Genomic DNA, 17,045 nt, shown 5'->3' with positions numbered 1-17,045 from the left:
CCAATCACCCCAAGGCACCCACCCGAGCGAGGGGTCCGGCGGAACATATGACCCTTGAACGCACCCCCCCCCCACCTCCTGACATACACACCCACACCCCTGCAGGGCCCGGCTCCATGGCATGAACACAGACTCAGGTGCGGTGGGCAAGGGCCCGGGGGCCCTGAACCCCCGTCCGCCCTGGGTTCAGCGGGCACCAGGAGGACCTGGAGAGGGTGCATGGTGGGGGGGCGGGGAGGGGAGGGTGTGGGCCTCACCTAGAGCGGGCGTCATGGCGGCCATGGGCCCGGCGGGGTCCAGCTGGAAGCCGCTCATCACGAACGGGGCGTCGGAGGAGGCGCTGTCCATCTTCAGGTTGGGCAGGCTCATGTTCTGGGCCAGGTAGTACTGGTAGAGCTCGGCCTCGGCGGGCGCGGGCAGGCTGCCCAGGCCCAGGTGGCGGCCGTGCTGCATCTGGCTCATGTTCTGCTGCAACAGCATCATGTTGTGCATGTGCTTCTCGCTCGTCATGTGGATGCGCAGGTTGCGCGCCACGTTGGTCTCGTAGTCGCACACCTCGCAGCGCCACGTGGGTTTGGTTTTGGGTTTGGTGGGCGAGGGGGCGCTGCAGGAGCTGCCCATGTTGGCGGCCGCCGCCGCCGCGGCCGCCGCCGCCGCCGCCGCCCCGGCCGCCGAGTGGCTGAAGACCTGCTCGCCGCCGCCGTTCTGCAGGTTCTGCATGTTGTTGAGGTGCTTGTCGGACTGCATGTGGATGCTCAGGTTGCCTTTGGTCGTCGTGGAGTAGTTACACACCTCGCAGCGGAAAGGCTTGTAACCACACGTGTAGCTCTCACCCCGCGCCAGCCGCGGGTGCGGCTGCCCGCTCTTGCAGTAGACACAGGAGCCGCCGGGCTCCGGGTGCTTCTCCTTCATGTGCGCCTCCAGCGTCTGCTGGTACTTGTAGTGCCAGTTGCACTTGGGGCACTTGAGGGTCTTGCACGAGTTGCGGGAGTGCATCATGGTCATGTGGCCGCCCAGCGAGCGCGACGAGCCCAGGACCGTGTCGCACTTGGGGCACTCGACGCCGCTGCCCGCCGGGCACTCGCCCCCCACCCCCAGCTCGCACAGGGAGCCGGCGTGCGGGGGGTGGGGCACGAAGCCCCCGTCGTCGCCCTCTGTGCTTTCATTTGGTTCCGGCGCTGCGGCACTGTCCTTATTGGCACTTTCGTCGGCGAAGTCCAGCCTCCGGCCGCCCTCTGCCACCCCGGGCCTGAGGCCCTCACTGTTAAAGCTTAAACGATTCCTCCTGTTCGCACCATCGAAGACAACAAAGGAAGAAGCGGAATTAGAACTAGTAGAAGCCGTGCCCCTCGACAGGGTCTGGAGCACGTTAGGCATTAAGGGGGAGTGAGAAATGCTTTGGTTTGAGAGAGCAAGGTCCTTTTTGCTGCCACTACCTGCCGCCGCGACCCCCGACTCCCCGGGGGGCCTGTCGTCCAGCTCGCCCTGCAACTCGCTGGCAAAGAGTCCTTTGCAACCCTCGTCCTCCTCCTCCTCCTCTTCCTCCTCCTCCTCCATCTCCTCCTCCTCCTCCACCTCCTCATCCTCCTCCTCCTCTTCCTCCTCCTCCACCTCCTCCTCAGCGGGCTCTGCCTTCTCCGAGAAGCCGTCGGGATCGGCCCCGTCTTGCTTCTCGCCGTCGGCCGCCCCCGAGTCCTTGCCCTCTGAGGATTTGGTAGGGCTGGAGGCCAGGGGCCCCAGAGGGACTGAGGTAATGGGGGTCTTCAGGACCGAGCTGGTGAGCCCGCCCAGGTTCAGGAGGGTGCTGGGAGTCAGGAGGCCGGGCTGGGGCTGCTCGGGGCCGGCGCTGGCCGTGGCACTGGCCGCGGCGGCACTGGGGGGACCAGCGGGGAGCGCCTCCTCCCCCTCCATCCGAATGCCGCTGAATTTCCCGTAGAAACTGTGTCCGGGGCCCATGAGGTTAGCAGTGGGGACGAGAGAGTGCGGAAAGTTTTTGCTTTTTGGTTCCAGGAAGCTGACGAGGGGCTCCTTGTCCTTGCCGATGCCCTGGATGATGGCGGAGATGTTCTTGTGGCCCAGGATCTTGCGCTCGTCCTCGCTCAGCGTCATGCGGTGGTCGTGCACGGCGTGGGTGACGAAGGAGCGCACGTAGCCGAAGGAGAGCTTGCACAGGAAGCACATGAGGATGGGCTTCCGCTTGCCGTAGAGCACGAAGCCGTCGAACTTGGACAGGTCCACATTGTCGGGGACATCTTTGGATACGCAGGAGCTCTTGGCGGAGCCGTCGCTGTTCAGGTAATCCTGGTGGCTTTTGTGACGCACGTCGAAGACGCGGAAGCTGTGCAGGACGGGGCTGAGCCCCGCCAGGGCTGAGGTATTCGGGAACGCCGGGTCTGGGCCCTCAAACCATTTCCCGAAGGATGAGGCTATGTGGAACGTATTGATGATCTGGGGGTAGGCGGGCGCCGCCCCCGCCGCCGCGCACGCAGGGTCCCCGGCCGCCCCCGACAGGGAGTTCAGGAAGAGCGAAGGGAGGGCCCCGCTGCCGCCCCCGGGGCCGCCCCCGCCGCCGGGCCCCCCGCTCTGGGCCAGCTGGCCCAGGCTCTCGACAATGTAGGCAGAGCCGTCCGGCTGGTAGACTATCTCCCCAGCCAGGTTCTCCACGTCGCTCTCCTCCTCGCCCTCCTCGCTGCTGTCGCTCGCGCTGTCCTGGAGCAGGGGCCGCGGGGGGCGCGCGCTCGGGCAGTGGTGCTCCATGTAGCTCTGCAGGCTGGCGAAGGAGGCTGCGCACTCATTGCAGCTGACCTCGGGGGCAGCTGCCGGCAGCGGCTCGGGGGCTGCAGCGGCGGCGGCGGCAGCGGCGGCGGCCGTGGGGGCCCCGGGCGGGGTGGGGCTCTCCGCCAGACGTTCATTGAAGGGGGGCCTCAGCCCGTCCAGGGGCCCGTGGCTCTCGCTGGCGGGCGGCTCCATGCTACCAGGCTGGTCGGGGAGGTGGGTGCTGTTGAGTTCAGTCCATTGCTGGTGCTGAGGGAGCCCGCACCCATTGTCCTTCCCCGAGACGACGGGCGAGTCACAGCCTTCCATGGCGAGGCCCGCGTGGAGCTCTCATTGCACCCAGTACGGATCGGACCTGAAGGGCGGAGGCCGGGAGGGAGGAGGGAGAGAGGGGGAAGAGAGAGAGAAAGGAAAGCGGTTAGGAGGGCCGAGGCTCAGGTCCCGCACGCAGGCTCCCCGAGCTGGGCACCCCGGCAGCTGCTGCCCACACCCCCGACAGGCGGCAGGCGGGGGTTGCCGGGACCCCACGCGGCACCTGGGAGAGTCTGGGGGGAAGGGGGCAGGCAGATGACCCCCCTCAGGGGGGTGCAGGGCAGGGGCCCGGAATTTCCCCCTCCAGGAGTGGGCCAATCGGGGGCTCTGAGCGAGCCCACCTCAGCATTAGGACACCAGGCCACGGAGGAGGCAGAAGATGGGGAGGGAGGGCAGGAGGGAGGACAGGCCAATGGGGGACACTACGGCAGACCAGCAGGGTGGACAGAAGGGCAGCGCAAGTGGCTGGCGCTGTCTGGCAGTGCTGGGGACCCAGAGACGGGGGTTCAGCCCCCATCCCAGGGAAGGACGGTAAAGGTGCGGGAACAGCAGGCGAACCGGCCCAGCCCGCGGCCTTTATGCCATCCCCCTCCTCAGGAAGGCCACGGGGCTCGGAGGGCAAAGCTTACAGACCCAAAGCTTACGACCCCTTCGGCGACCATCAATTGCATTCGCCCCCTCAAGGGCCTGGGCAGGCGACGGGCAGTCAGCAAAGCCGGGGCCCAGGCCCTGCCCCATACACACACTCGGAACGAAAAGGCGGGTATCTTCCGTCTCCTCCCCCACAACACTGGAGAACACCCTTGCGTGTGACTCAGCGGGCTGCAGACTAAAAATAGGGAGGAACAGGCTGCAAGTTGGAGGTTTCAAGGAAGAAAGGGTCCCCTCATATCCCAGAGCCAACCATGTGCGTGAGCATGCATGCATGCGCGCACGCGCGCGCACACACACACACACACACACACACACACACACACATACACCAGCACCCCTGCCCTGGTGGCTGGGCTGTCAAGAAACTCAGCCACCACAGAGGAGGCAGCTGGGCCGAGCCTTGTTCCACATGGGCTTCTCAGCTATTAGCCCCCAGTCCGGCACCTGCCCTCCAGCCCAGGGACTTTTCCGTTTCCGACTCCAAAGTGCCACAGCGGAGTTTGCCCTCTCAGACCTGTATCCCGGGGAAGAACGGTCTCATCAGCTCACGGCCACACGGGGCCATGTCTTCCGTCCTGGCCCTGCTCCCACAGTGACTCGGGGCTAAGCGTTCCCCCTGCAAATCCAGGCCAGCCTCCCCTGACGCCTTCCCGGACAACACTTGGCTGTTTCTCCACCCACTGTGTCATTCATACCTGGTGGGTGAAGGATGGAGGTTTGGGTTCCCTCCCACCCACCCCTGTCTTCTCTCTCTCTCTTTTTTTTTCTCCTTCTTAGAGACTCGTAACTGCTCAGCAAGCCAACAGCTCCCCCTCGGGAAAAGATGGGGAAGGCAGGTTTACCAGAAGGCTCCAGAGAAGGAACTTTTAAGAAGAACGTGAGTGCCCTGCTTGGTTGGGAACACAGGCGTGCACGTGCCCGCCTCTCTGCGGGTACCATCAAACTCCATCACAACGAGACTCTGTGAGCATGAGGAGAGATGCTATTGATTTCAGACCGGGAGGGACCACGCGGAGCCAAAGCGAATGGCTGGGGCGATGGATGGAGCTTCCTGGCCAGGCTTAGCGGGGCTGCAGGTGTGGGTCAGGCAGGGTGCTCCTGCAGGACGTGCCTGATTGGCGGGCGACGTCTGACTGACAGTGTGGGCCGGAAAGGTTGGCAGGCCTGAAGGGGGCGGGAGGGTTAACAGCCCGATTGTAAAATCAATGTCATAAATGCTTGGTAAGTTACAGGAACATGCGGGAAGGGGAGGCCACGATTGATAAAGGAGAAGGGCTTTGATGCTTCACCAGGGACCTGCGCATCGACAGCCAAGCCAATCTCCTCTCCAGCCCAGGCCGGGCCGAGAAATCTGCGAGCGTTTACCAATTAATTGGTGGGCTTTCCCGCTCTGCCTGTGTCGCCCTCCACAAATCATCCAGTTAAGGGGCTGGAACTTTTGAAAACTCGCCGAAGTCAGATGGGGGTTTTTTTTTTGGGGGGGTGGGTGGGAGGAGTGGTCCAAGGAGTGTTCAAGAGCCGCAAGGACCCGTCCCAGCAAATACAGGCAGAGTCGAAGGATGTGGTACAGTTGTTCCCTCCATGGGACATCACAGCCATGTCGGGGACTCTCCCGGGCCACACTCAGCCATGCTACCAGATGCAGGGGATTATCACAGAGCGCCCTAACCCCAGGACCAGCTCTGCAGCCCCTCGTTCAGCTTTCTATTCCCAAACGCCATGGGAGTCACCTCGGACGCCAGAGGGTCACGCCAGCCCCCAAGATGGGGAATGGGGGACCTCAGGGAGGTCATTCATGATGAGAGTGCATGAAGACATGGGGGGGGGGGGAGAAGCAGGAGCCCTCATCACGATGTGTTCGGAGCACAGTGGTCAGAGGAGCAGCTCCTGGAATATTACTGTCAAGAAGCCAGCTGTTGGGACCCATGGCACCTCCCATCCACGTGGGACAGAGCAAACTCTTGAGCCAGCCCCCAAGACAGACTCCGCATCATAACTCGGCCCCCAGGAGAGGCGCTTAGGTGCTGTAGACAAGGCGCGGGTGCTCCCAGGACGGCCCGTCTCACTGCACCTGGCACCTGAATGGGCACTCACACGCGTGACCAGGCAGCGGGCACTTGGGGTCCCACGCGAGCACCTGGGAAGAGCAGCAAGGGGACGGGCAGGAGGCTCGGAGCCCGCCCACAGGGGGCCTCCCACTCCGGGACTCTGGAGCACCCCTCGCTCTCGCCCCGGCGACTCTCTCTCCCTCCCGCTGTTTATCAGGCAGTCAATAAGGAAAAGGTAGTTCTTACTTAAAGGAGGCAGAAGTCAACTCGGCAGGTCGATCGGCGCTGTCTGTAAACACGGTTTCCCGTAAAATCAATGCGCCTCGGTGAGAGCGGGCGGCCTGGGAACCGGCGGGTCCCCGCTCCTACAGCCAGCCCCCCCCCAGGCTCTGCGCCCCCTTCACTCGCACGTCACCACTCAGGCAGCGTCCACCCCAAAACTCCCTTCACACACAGATGTGCCCCCCCTGCCCCCTCCCCCAGGACGCCCCGGCCACGTGCAGCGGCTTCTCTTAGGGCTCCACAGTTTAGGAAGGTTTTGCCGACACATCTCCTGAGACTTCCAACATCTTGATCAGGAAGCATCCCACTCCACCCCCCACCAACAGTCAGACCCGCATCCTCTCCCATAAACACTCCCCCAGGCTCCCCGCTGCCCCCCCCAAGCACCCCCACCGCCTCTTTGCCAATATCCAACTCTGCACTCCGCAAAGATCATTTGGTTCAAAAGCGCAAAGGGGCAGCAAGTCACCCTCCCCAGCTCCCCTCCCCGCCATCTCCCCCTTCCCAACCCCCCCAATTAACAAAGTCATCCATCACGCTCTTTAGGGAGAGCATAGGACACAGTTATCACCTTCCCGTGGGGAGATAGGGCCCGTGCAACAGTTATGGGGGGGGGAGGGCTGATCCGGAAGGGGAGGGGGCTCCCGCTGTTGCTTCAGCTCCTGGAGAATTAAACATGAACAGTCGCACTGTGTAATTTTAAATTGTTAATTAGCACAGGGTTAATTAGGCGGTCCTTTCACAAGAGGCTGTTTGGCAGAACACCAAGAAGGCAAACAAAGGGGTAAGACAAGCACAGGGCTGGAGGGGGAAACTGTGGCTTCGTTCCGTGCGAGGAGCTCCGCGGCCGTGCCTGCAGGCAGAGGCTGGTCAGCTCCACCGCTGCTCCCCAGGGCCCGGCTCGGCAGGAGGGGATGCCACCTCAGCCACTTCCATCACCTCAGCATGGGCCCCTGCATCCAGGAAACACCCCCAAAGGCACAGGGCAATCCCCCCTTTTAATTAACAGCCCCAGGAATTCACAGGGATTACAGCTCATCTCTAACATTCATAGTGTGTGTGTGTGTGTGTGTGCGCGCGCGCGTGTGTGTGCACACACGTAGATAATTTGATAAAGCCAGAAACTCTCCAAACTTGGTGCGAGGGTGAGGAGGTGCCATGCCTAGAAGCCTCCGCAGGTGTGGAAAGGGGTCCCGTGGGTTCTGAAGGGAGAAGTTGTGCGCCAGGCCATCAGGGGAGCCGCAGAGACTCAGGGCAGTGGCCCTCACCAGGGGCCCGTGCTGGCCGCGTGTGGAGGCAAGTTGAAAGCCACTGGTCTGCAGGCCTGGTCCTCACTGCAAGTCCTGGACCACTGCAAGCCGGCCCGCCTGTGTGGAAGGGTGTCAAAGGCTAAAACACAGCAGCAACCGTGGGGCAGATGCAGTCGTGGCACCGTCCCTTCCCCCACAGCGCCTGAACTTTCTAAACCTCCCCCCAAGGGGCTGGAGGGATAGCACAGTGGGTAAGGCATTTGCCTTGCACACAGCCGACCCAGGTTTGATTCCCAGCATCCCATATGGTCCCCTGAGCACCGCCAGGAGTATTTCCTGAGTGCATGAACCAGGAAGTAACCCCTGGGCATCGCCAGGTGTGACCCAAAAAGCAAACCTCCCCCCAAAATCCAACCTACTGGGGGTCATGATGGTTGCGTGCCCTGGCATCCTGTCAGAGCTGGCAGGCAGCGCCCCCATCCCTGAGGGCCAGCCCGGGCCATTTCCTCCTTCTCTTCAATGTGGGGACTGAGGTGGCTGCGACCCCAGCCCACACCCGGCAGAAGGCAGGGCCAGCAGGGGCCATCTTCAGACTCTGGGGTCCACGCTCCTGGCCACACTGCTGCCTTCTTTTTCAATGTCCTACTCAAAGACATGCCCAGAAGGTCTGCACACCCAACACACACATTCCCCTTTTTTTAGATCCATTATCTCCATTTTTAAGGGCTGGAGGGCAGGTTCCAGAGACGATGACACTCAGCTGCACCTGCAGTTCCTCTGCTCCTGCAGCCGCTCACCTCTGACTGTGGTGCTAAGAATAAGATTTTAGAAATGTGCCTTCTACAGATGGGGGTGGGCACCCTGCATGAGGACAAGCCCCATGGAAAGGGGTGAATAGCAGCCGGGAGTGAGGAAAAGCCCGAGGCAGGGCTGTGCATGCACCTCAGCACGGTCCCAGGGACAATGCTGGCTGGAAAAGGGTGTGAGGGGACACCAGGTATTCCCAAGGCACCTCAGCTTCGGAATAGATTCAGCTGCTGAATCACATGGGGGCGGGGGCGGTGGGGTGGGGGGAGTGAGGGGTGGCAGGGGTGTTGCTGAAAATGGGAGCCCTGAGAAATTAGCAATTAGCTGTAAATTCAGTAAGAAAAGTCACATCCAATAAACTTAAAAAAAAAAAAAGAATCTCACTTTGACTCAGTGATGTGAGAAATCTGGCAGGACCAGGTTATTTTGCATTTTACTAAGGGATTCTTAAGTCGGCCCAAGAGGCAGGAGAGCACGTGGCCTCGCATGCAGTGAGCACAGGCTGGATCCCCAGATCCCCAGCACGGAATACGGTTGTCCGGGTGCTGCCAGAAATCACAATCACTCCTGAGTACCACTGGGTGTAGCCAAAAAAAAAAAAAAAAAAAAAAAAAAAAGCAAAACCAAAGCATATCATTTCTTTGCTTTCAAACTGGCAGACGCCTCCCGGTCATACTCTTCCAACTTCATCATCAGGGCCTGTAACTGGCTGGCTCATAGGGCAGCGTGCCCGGTGCCATGTTCTCGGCCGTTCCTGTTTAAATCAAGAAAGAACCTGAGGGGGCCAGGACCCAACTCACAAAGCAACTTGCAGAGCACAGAACGTGGCAAGAACAGGCTCACTGCCGAAATCGAGACTGTGGAAATCAGAAGATACGGATGTGGCGTTGGAACTAGCCCAGAGGAACGCCAACCATGAGAGGCTCCAGGCAGGCCCTGTGGAGGCTAGGCCCTCCGTCAAACCAACAGCGGACGGCAAAGACGTGATCTCACCTGCTCCCCTGACACACCAGCAGATGCCTAACACGGACGTGATCCCAAGAGCTTGCTGGCCCTCCGTCTTCCCTGCCTGTGTGCAGAAAGCTCCTGTCCACTTTCTGTCCACCTGAGGGCAACGCCTAAACCAGTCCTGGACGAGCAGAGCGGTGTCAGTACCAAGTGGCTGAGCAGGATGCCTAGCATCACCGACAGGAAGTCCTCCTGCTGCCACCTACGGTGACGCCATGACATGTCTCTCATCGAGCACCAGGGTGGGCTTGGGGCTGACATCACCCAGCTGCCTGAGTGGAAGGTAGACCCCATGCTGCATCCCCCTAGTCTAGGAACAGCAAACGAGGCTCAGCTTTTCCCGGACTTCCATCAGCCTGCCTCCGGGTCCTCGGAAAGGTGAAGAGGCCCCTCATCCCCACCTGCCCGGCATCTACCTCTCTCTTCTGTGCCAGCGCCGAGCGTGGCCGCCCAGCCAGTGCCTGGGGTTTGCCCAGTCACCCAGACCTCTTGACTGACCACTCTATTCTGACCGCCAGCAGCTTCAGAGAAGGGTGTATGCCTGGCTCATCTCTGAATGCTCCTCATTGTAACGGGCACTTCACAAAGAATGAAAAGGGGGCAGGAGAGAGGACGGGAGTGAGGCCTGCGCCTCAGGCGGCAGCACCAACTGGATGGATCCCCGGCACTAGGGGTCTCCTTGAGCGGCCTTGGGTGCATCCCCAGGGGGCCCTGGGTAGCCCGAGCACCACGGGCCCAAGCACTGAACCTCTGGGTCTTGTGGGCGGAGAAACTCTGGGAAGGAGCCCTGACCTCCTGAGCACTGCTTGGAAGTCACCCGCCCTGCAAATAGTTCTAATTTAAATACAGATGGTTGATTGAAATCAACCACAAGTGTGTATGGAGCAGAGGGTAGGTAAGAGAGAGGAGCGTATGATAATCCTAGCTGGAAATGATCACACTGGACAAGTGTTAAAAGTAGGTAAAGGGATACACGGATAACCTTTCAGTATCTGTAGCAAAGCACAATGTCCAAAAGGAGAGGCAGGGAGGGATGAGGGAGGAAGAAAATTGCCTGCCATAGGGTGGGTGGGGATGATGGGAGGGAAACTGGGGACACTGGTGCTGGGGAATCCCACCGGTGGAGGGATGGGTGCTAGAACACTGTATGACTGAACCCTAATCATGAGCGGTTTTGTGAGGGTCAAACCCCACAGTGATTCAATTAAAAAAATTAATAAAAAATAAAGATAGATGGACAGGAAGGAATTAAGGTAGGGAGAGAAACGGCATCAGCTAGGGCCAGCAGAGGGAGAAAGATAATCCCTAACATTCCTTCTCGCCCTCATCGGAAGAAATGTCTGGTACAATCATTCTCTGCTCAACGGAACCAGGCCTGTGTGGAGAACGGGCTGGTGCTTGGGCTGGGGCAGGGATTGTCCACACTGAGCCCAGAGCCCCTCTGGAGCTCCTAAGACGGGGTGCCCAAAGGGTCCGGGTATGGGGGTTCCCAACTGTCCACATCCAGAGTGAAAGACTGTTAACGTCTCAAATCCAGATGCATCAGGCCATGCTGCCCTGTTTTAAAGAAGAAATGGGAGAAGAACACATAGTTCCTCCGGGTGGAAACCCCAGCGTCTCCAGGAGGGCGTTTGGGGTCCCAGGTAGAGCCAGGGGGCAGGGTGGGGGAGAGCATGGGTGGGCACTAGGCACCCTGGAGAACTCTGAGGAGACACCGGATATTTACACGGCCCTGAGTCTCGCTCCCACAGGATGTTTGCTAATTACAGAAGGGAAAACAATAACTTTACAGGGGAGGAACCGGCAGCACCACCTCCAGCGGGGATGGCAGTGAACACCCTCAGGAAGGGGACAGAGACATCATGTGCCTCCGAGGACATCGCATGCCCGCCCCGGCGTTCCCACCTCCGACGCAGACCCCAAGACCGGCTCTCGGGGCGTGGCAGTGCAGGGGGACCCCAAGCTCCTCTGAGATTCTGGAGGGCCATGAGACAAGAGAGACGGGCTGGAGAGCTGATTCAGGCTGAAGAAGTCCAAAGGGGGACGGAAAATAAGGCTCCGAACCGACAGCTGCTCTGATGCAGGGACGGCTGTCAAAATCTGAGCGTGGTCTGTGAGCTGGATTGGGCGGTGGGAGGGTACCAACACTAATATCCTCATCCTGATACCTACTCTGTGACTGTGTACCTCCCTCTTCCCATCAAAGATAAACACACATTTAGAGGTGGCAGGGATGGGGACTGGGGGCAAGAGGGGACGGGAGGGGCCCTTATTTTTCTATTTCTAAGGGACTTAAGGGAAAAAAAAACTTTGCGTGTATATGTAGACAGGCAGGCAGAGAGATGTAAAGAGATAGGATACACCTGGGTGGGGCCAGGGTGGAGGTTCAAGAGTGACCTCTGTGCTATTATTACAACTTCCCTGCATCTCTAAAAGTCTGTCAGAATGAGAAGAAAAACAAAGGCAAGCATCCAATCTAAGAACTCTTCATACTGAGTTCCCCCTCCCCCGCAAAAAAAAAAAAAAACCTTATAAACAGTCCACCCGCCCTACTCCCCACATCCTCCTGATGGTGTGAGACTCACTGCTGGCTCAGTTGGCAAGACGCGGAGAGGGGCTGAGGGCGGTAGTGGACAGAGCCCAGCGTCCCTCCCTCCGGCCACGAGGTTCGGGCTAGAGCCCTCTGGTTGGTGGAGAAAACACACACGGTCATCCCGATGTGGGCAGGATTTCAAGGAACACAAAGCTGAAAGGCATTAACCCAAGGCATCTGGGATGCTGACCGAGGACAGATTTCCCTAACTTGGTGAAAAGTGGTTCTAAATATAAGGACAAGGGCAACCGCCACGGGAAAGGAACGTCCTGGCCGGGGCAGGACGGAGTCCAGACGGAAACGCAGCAGAGAGGAAAACACACACAACCACCAGGGGCCGGAGAGAGTACAGGGGTTAATGCACTTGCTTTTGCACACAGACAATCCCCGGTTCCACATCGAGCACCACAAACGGTCCGCGGAGCAACACTAGGAGTGACCCAACTCCCTCAGAAATCAAATGATACAAAGAGTAAATGTGCTGCCCTACCCAGCCCTCTGCAGAGAAGTGAATTAAACGCAAAGGCCCCTGGATCCTGCAACAAGGAGAAGCCTCACCCCAGGGGCTGAGAAGACACCCCTCACTCGTGAGCTTGGGATCTACCCGAGAGCCAATCAAAGCCCCTTTCCTGCACAGACGCAGCTGGGAGTGTAATTGTGCGAGCTGGCCCAAGATAAGATGCTGGGCGGTCTGATTTCGTCCACCACTCGGCAGCAATTTCCCAGGAACCTTCCAAGGGACCCTTGGTAAAGCCAGAGAATGCTCACGGGTGTGAACAGATCCCTCGGGCGTGTATGTCACTGTCACACCACACACACACACACACACACACATATAGGGGTTCCGCTGCCCGGAAAGCCCAGGATTCGGCCAGGCCTCGGGCTGCATGTGTGCTAACGAGTGCATCCGCGCTATTTCCAGCGTGAACATAAATCAGCCTGGAAGGGAAAACTGCTAGCTCAGTGCCTTCTGCAGGGAAGCCACAGGACCGAGATATTCTGGTTACAGTGCGGCGGCGAGGCGAGGCCGGGAGGAGGGCGGAGGAGGGATCAGCCTCAGACCAGGAGCCAGGGCTGTGGGTGTTGGAAGGGATGAGCTGGTACTTAGGGCAAAGAGCATTTTTCTACTATATATGTAGTTTCACCCACAGCTCCACGCCACCACGCCCGTGAAGACAACAATAAAAACTCGAACTAGGGGGCTGGAGCCGTAGCTCAGGACAGAAGGCGCTTTGCCTTGCACAAGGCTGACTCCGGTTTGATCCTGGCATCCCATACGGTTCCCCGAGTCCTGCCAGGAGTAATTCCTGAGTGTTATCCCTGAGTACCCCCAGGTGTGGCCCACAAACAAACAGACGAGCAAAAAACCTGTGAAACTACCTGGGATGGTGCTTTAAGATTCTGCTTGGATCAAAAACTGGGGTCTGAGCGACAGAACCAGCATTAGGGAACTTGTATCCCAGCTCACACAGCACCACAGCTCCACAGGCCTTCCCCCTCCCCCGCCCCCCTGTATCTGCAGGGGGCAGACATGTGTGTGTGTGCGTGCGTGTGTGTGTGTGTGTGTGTGTGTGTGGTGGGCAGGGGGGTGGATCAGCGTCCCCTGGAAGCATCTAACCCCCTCCCAGACACGCTGCAGTGCCTCCTCCTCCTCCTCCCCTCCCCCCTCCGGGCAGATGAGTCTCCACCCTACCTTCACTCACCCCATCCGGGCTGCTCCCCTCTGCCAACCTGGACGCCTTCCCACGCTGTCAGCCTCTGCGCCAACGCTCTCTTTGCCAGCACCCCCAAACTTTTCATCTCCTCCCAATTTCCTCAAAATTCCTCCCCAAAGCTCCCATTTCTCATCTCTCACTACGCAGCGGCAGAGCCAGCGACGAAGTCGAATCGTGCCATCTGGCCCACTACAGTTTCAATCTGGCAGCCGGGGATGTGAGATTTATTCTAAATAATTTCTCCTGATTAAAGTCGCACAAGTTCATTACTTACTCCCCCTCCCCCGCCACCCCAAGAGCCAAAAAAAAAAAAAAAAGGATCTATATAGGAAGACTCAATAGCTCAAATGCCACCAGCTGGAAGCCAGAGAGGGATTTGTGGGGGTGACGATTCTCAGCTCTGTACCTTCCATTTCACCAACCTGGGAGGGTCCCTGAGCCTGGGGGGAGAGGGCTACCCTGCCCATGGAAGAATCTGGAGTGACATGAATTCCCCTCCCGCACCCACCTGGCCGAGGCATCCTTTGGGCAATCCCTGCTATCCTGCCATGAATGGACGTCTCTAATAACAAAAACGTCACCCAAACGGGCAGCGGCTGTATCACTACCCGCTTTCACAGGGCTGGGCACGCTTCACAGAGTCTTTTAAATGGGCATCGATCGCTTCATTGCATCCTTGAACCATTTTACAGGCGAGGAGACAGAGGCCGGGGGCTACGCACCTTCCCCGGGGCCCCTCCGCATGCCTCAGAGAGAGGAGGCCCTGCCGGCCCAGTCTGCCTCCCGCCTTCCTTCTCTCGGAGGAGCCCGGCTCTTCCCCACACTTTCCTTCTCCCTCCCGCCTTTCTTGTTGGCTGCCAGGCCACACGTGGCAATGCACAGGGCTGACTCCTGGCTCTGCACTCAGGACTCACTCTACAGGGCTCTAGGGACCATATGGGGATGCCGGGGATCAAACCCGGGTCTGTCCCTCCCTGCTGGACTAGGCTCCAGCCCCTCTTTTGCTTTTTTGGTTTGGGGGGGACCACACCCAGTGGTACTGGGAATTCCAGGGGAGCTCAGATTGATGCCCTGGGATCAGATCAATGGGCAGGACCCAGAGACGCTCTGAGGCCCCTGTGTGGTGCTGGGAGTCAAACCCGGGCCTGTGACATGCTAGCCATGCACGCCGAGCCAGCTCCCAGCCTTCCACCTCAATGTCTTCAGGAAGTGGAGCTGGTGGGGACAGGTGGGCTCCCGGGCACCGACCACACTCGTGCCAGCCTGCGAGCACCTCCCCACCCGCGCCACCTTCAGCAGTACTGGGTGTTATTTTTCTTTTGCATCTTTAAAAAAATAAAGCTGTTGATATGGCAGGCAAGGAAGGATGTCTTGTTTAAACTTCGACTTCTTGCTAAGACAGAACCCATCTGAACGCGATGATCGGTGAATTAGATACCTCCCCCGTGAGCTGCCTGTTACTCACGCTGGTGAGTGATCTGAAGTCTTTCGAGGATCTGACAGGGGTTCCCCCCTGTGAGGCTCTCTATCCCGTTCTAGCGCTCTGAAGAACGCTGGGCCCGTCTGAGCCCACTCCCAGGGCTGGCTCAGGCCACACTCTCGGTCATTGCTTGGGATCTCAGTTCCTGTGATGTGCGGACGTGAGCCGGGGAGATTATACTGGGGTGCAGGTGCTCACCTTACACACAGCCAACCCCTGTTTGATCCCTGGGACCACACAGGGTCCCCCGGCCCCGCCAGGAGTGATCCCTGAGCACAGAGCCAGAAGTAGTGCCTGAGTATAGCTGGGTGAAGCTCAAAGACCAAAAAAGAAAAAAGGAAAAAATCTATATCTAGTGGTTACTGCCTCCTTCACTTCCGTAGTGCCTGCCTCCCAAGGCTAGGCAGTTCCTCCCCGTAGGCAGACAGTGGAGCTCGAGTTCTCAGCTGTGCCGGATCCCAGAACCACAGTCCAGCACGCATCTGCTCCCACTGCACTGGCTAGGAGTGAAGGTTGGGTGCCCCCTGGCACCAGCGGCCTCTCCCATGGCGGCCACTCCCTCCCACTTTCAGGGTCACCATCTCTGCACGTCTGCATGGCTCACCCCTCCCCTCATCTCCCTGGAGGTGTTTCCCAAATTCTTCCACAAAGCTGCCCATCACTTGACCACACGGGTGGTCTCCCTGCGCCACCCCCCCTGTGCAGTCTTTACCCACCATCAAGCCTTTGCCCAGATTCTTTTGTTGTTGTTTTTGCTTTCTGGGAGACACCTGGCGATGCTCAGGGATTACTCCTGGCTCTCCACTCCTCAGGAATCACTCCTGACAGGGCTGGGGGAGGACCATAAGGGATGCTGAGGATTGAATCCCGGTCGGCTGCATGCAAGGCAAACACCCTACCCGCTGTGCTATCACTCCAGCCCCTTGCTCCAACTCTTATCTCTGGGCATCGGCTCCCTTCCCAGCTTCTTTAATTTTAATTACCAAAATTTCAGTCTGTGCGCCCCCACCCCCCAGCCCAAACAAAGCTTTGCCATTCCTGTTTAATGGGCCTCAGAAGGCCTGCAAGTGGCCAGCGGACCACCACGCCAACATTCACTTAACCGGCCTCAACACGTTCCAACACGATGTCTCCAACAGGGCTCCTGGTTCCATCTTGGATTCTGGAAACCAGGAAGGAAAGACAAGGCCAGCTTCCCGAGGACCACAAGGTCACACGCTCTTCTCACCCAAGAGCCAGCTGCTGGAGCACTCAAGCACTCTGCAGAAAGGCATCTTTAGCGGTGACCCCCACAGCGAGTCCCCCACCGCCCTCCCACCAAGAGAACAAGACACAAGTGCAAACCGGGCTCCTGTCATCATCTCTACCTTCCCGTCGCTCTGGGCTCTGTCCCTGCCACCCAGGCCTCTGACGTCCTAAGGCTCCCTTGACATTTAACCAGACTCCATTTCTTCACGCTCCACATTTATCCTTGCGTGGGGCTAAGGAGACGGTGCTCAGAGCAGAGCACGTGCTGGCACGCAGCAGGGCTTAACCCCCAGCACTGTGCGGGCTGCCAGGTGTGGCCCTACGGGGGCAGGGGTGGAGGTCAAGCCAAGCTGAGACACGCTTAAAGAACACACAAGCTCCAGTCTGATACGGGCGGCCAAATGACCTGTCACTCACGCCGGCCACCATCTCTCCATCTGTACCATCCTGGGAACCATGAGCCCCGCTCTCTCAGAAGAACGTTCTTGGGGCTGGAGTGATAGCACAGTGGAAAGGGCATTTACCTTGCATGCGGCTGACCCAGGTTCAATTCCCAGCATCACAAATGGTCCCCCAAGCACCACCAGGAGTGACTCCTGAGGGCAGAGACAACAGCAACAACAGCAGCAACAACAACAACGCACTCTCTGGCTTTCTTCTCTCTCCAGCCTGACTCAGGCGGCTCAAGAGTCAAAGGGAGCAATCTTCCGATGTTTCTCCCTGGCACCATGCAGGGCATGTGGTGGACACCCCAGATCTTGCGACTCCCTCGCACGCTCTTTGTTAGGAGACAAAGCTGTGGCCTTTGTGGGGCACTCGCTGAGTTCAGCATCACCTCGAACGGACCACCGCAGACCCAGCTGCCAGGTCTGG

At 59.1% G+C, this 17,045-nt stretch overlaps 1 protein-coding gene across 1 annotated transcript in view; it reads right to left on the bottom strand.

Moving 5' to 3' along the window:
* The window catches only part of ZFHX3 (zinc finger homeobox 3), a 237,137-nt gene that overhangs the window by 148,730 nt on the left and 71,362 nt on the right, over window positions 1-17,045 (bottom strand). Inside the window, 1 exon segment of the mRNA XM_056136936.1 lies at window positions 258-3,130. Coding sequence (XP_055992911.1) covers window positions 258-3,084 — 2,827 coding nt within the window. The 5' untranslated portion in view covers window positions 3,085-3,130.

This window comes from Sorex fumeus, unplaced genomic scaffold, assembly GCF_029834395.1.
Source record: "Sorex fumeus unplaced genomic scaffold, SorFum_2.1 ptg000122l, whole genome shotgun sequence".
Lineage (NCBI taxonomy): Eukaryota > Metazoa > Chordata > Mammalia > Eulipotyphla > Soricidae > Sorex > Sorex fumeus.
Note: the sequence above shows the minus strand (reverse complement) of the source record. Positions and strands in the feature narration are given on the sequence as shown.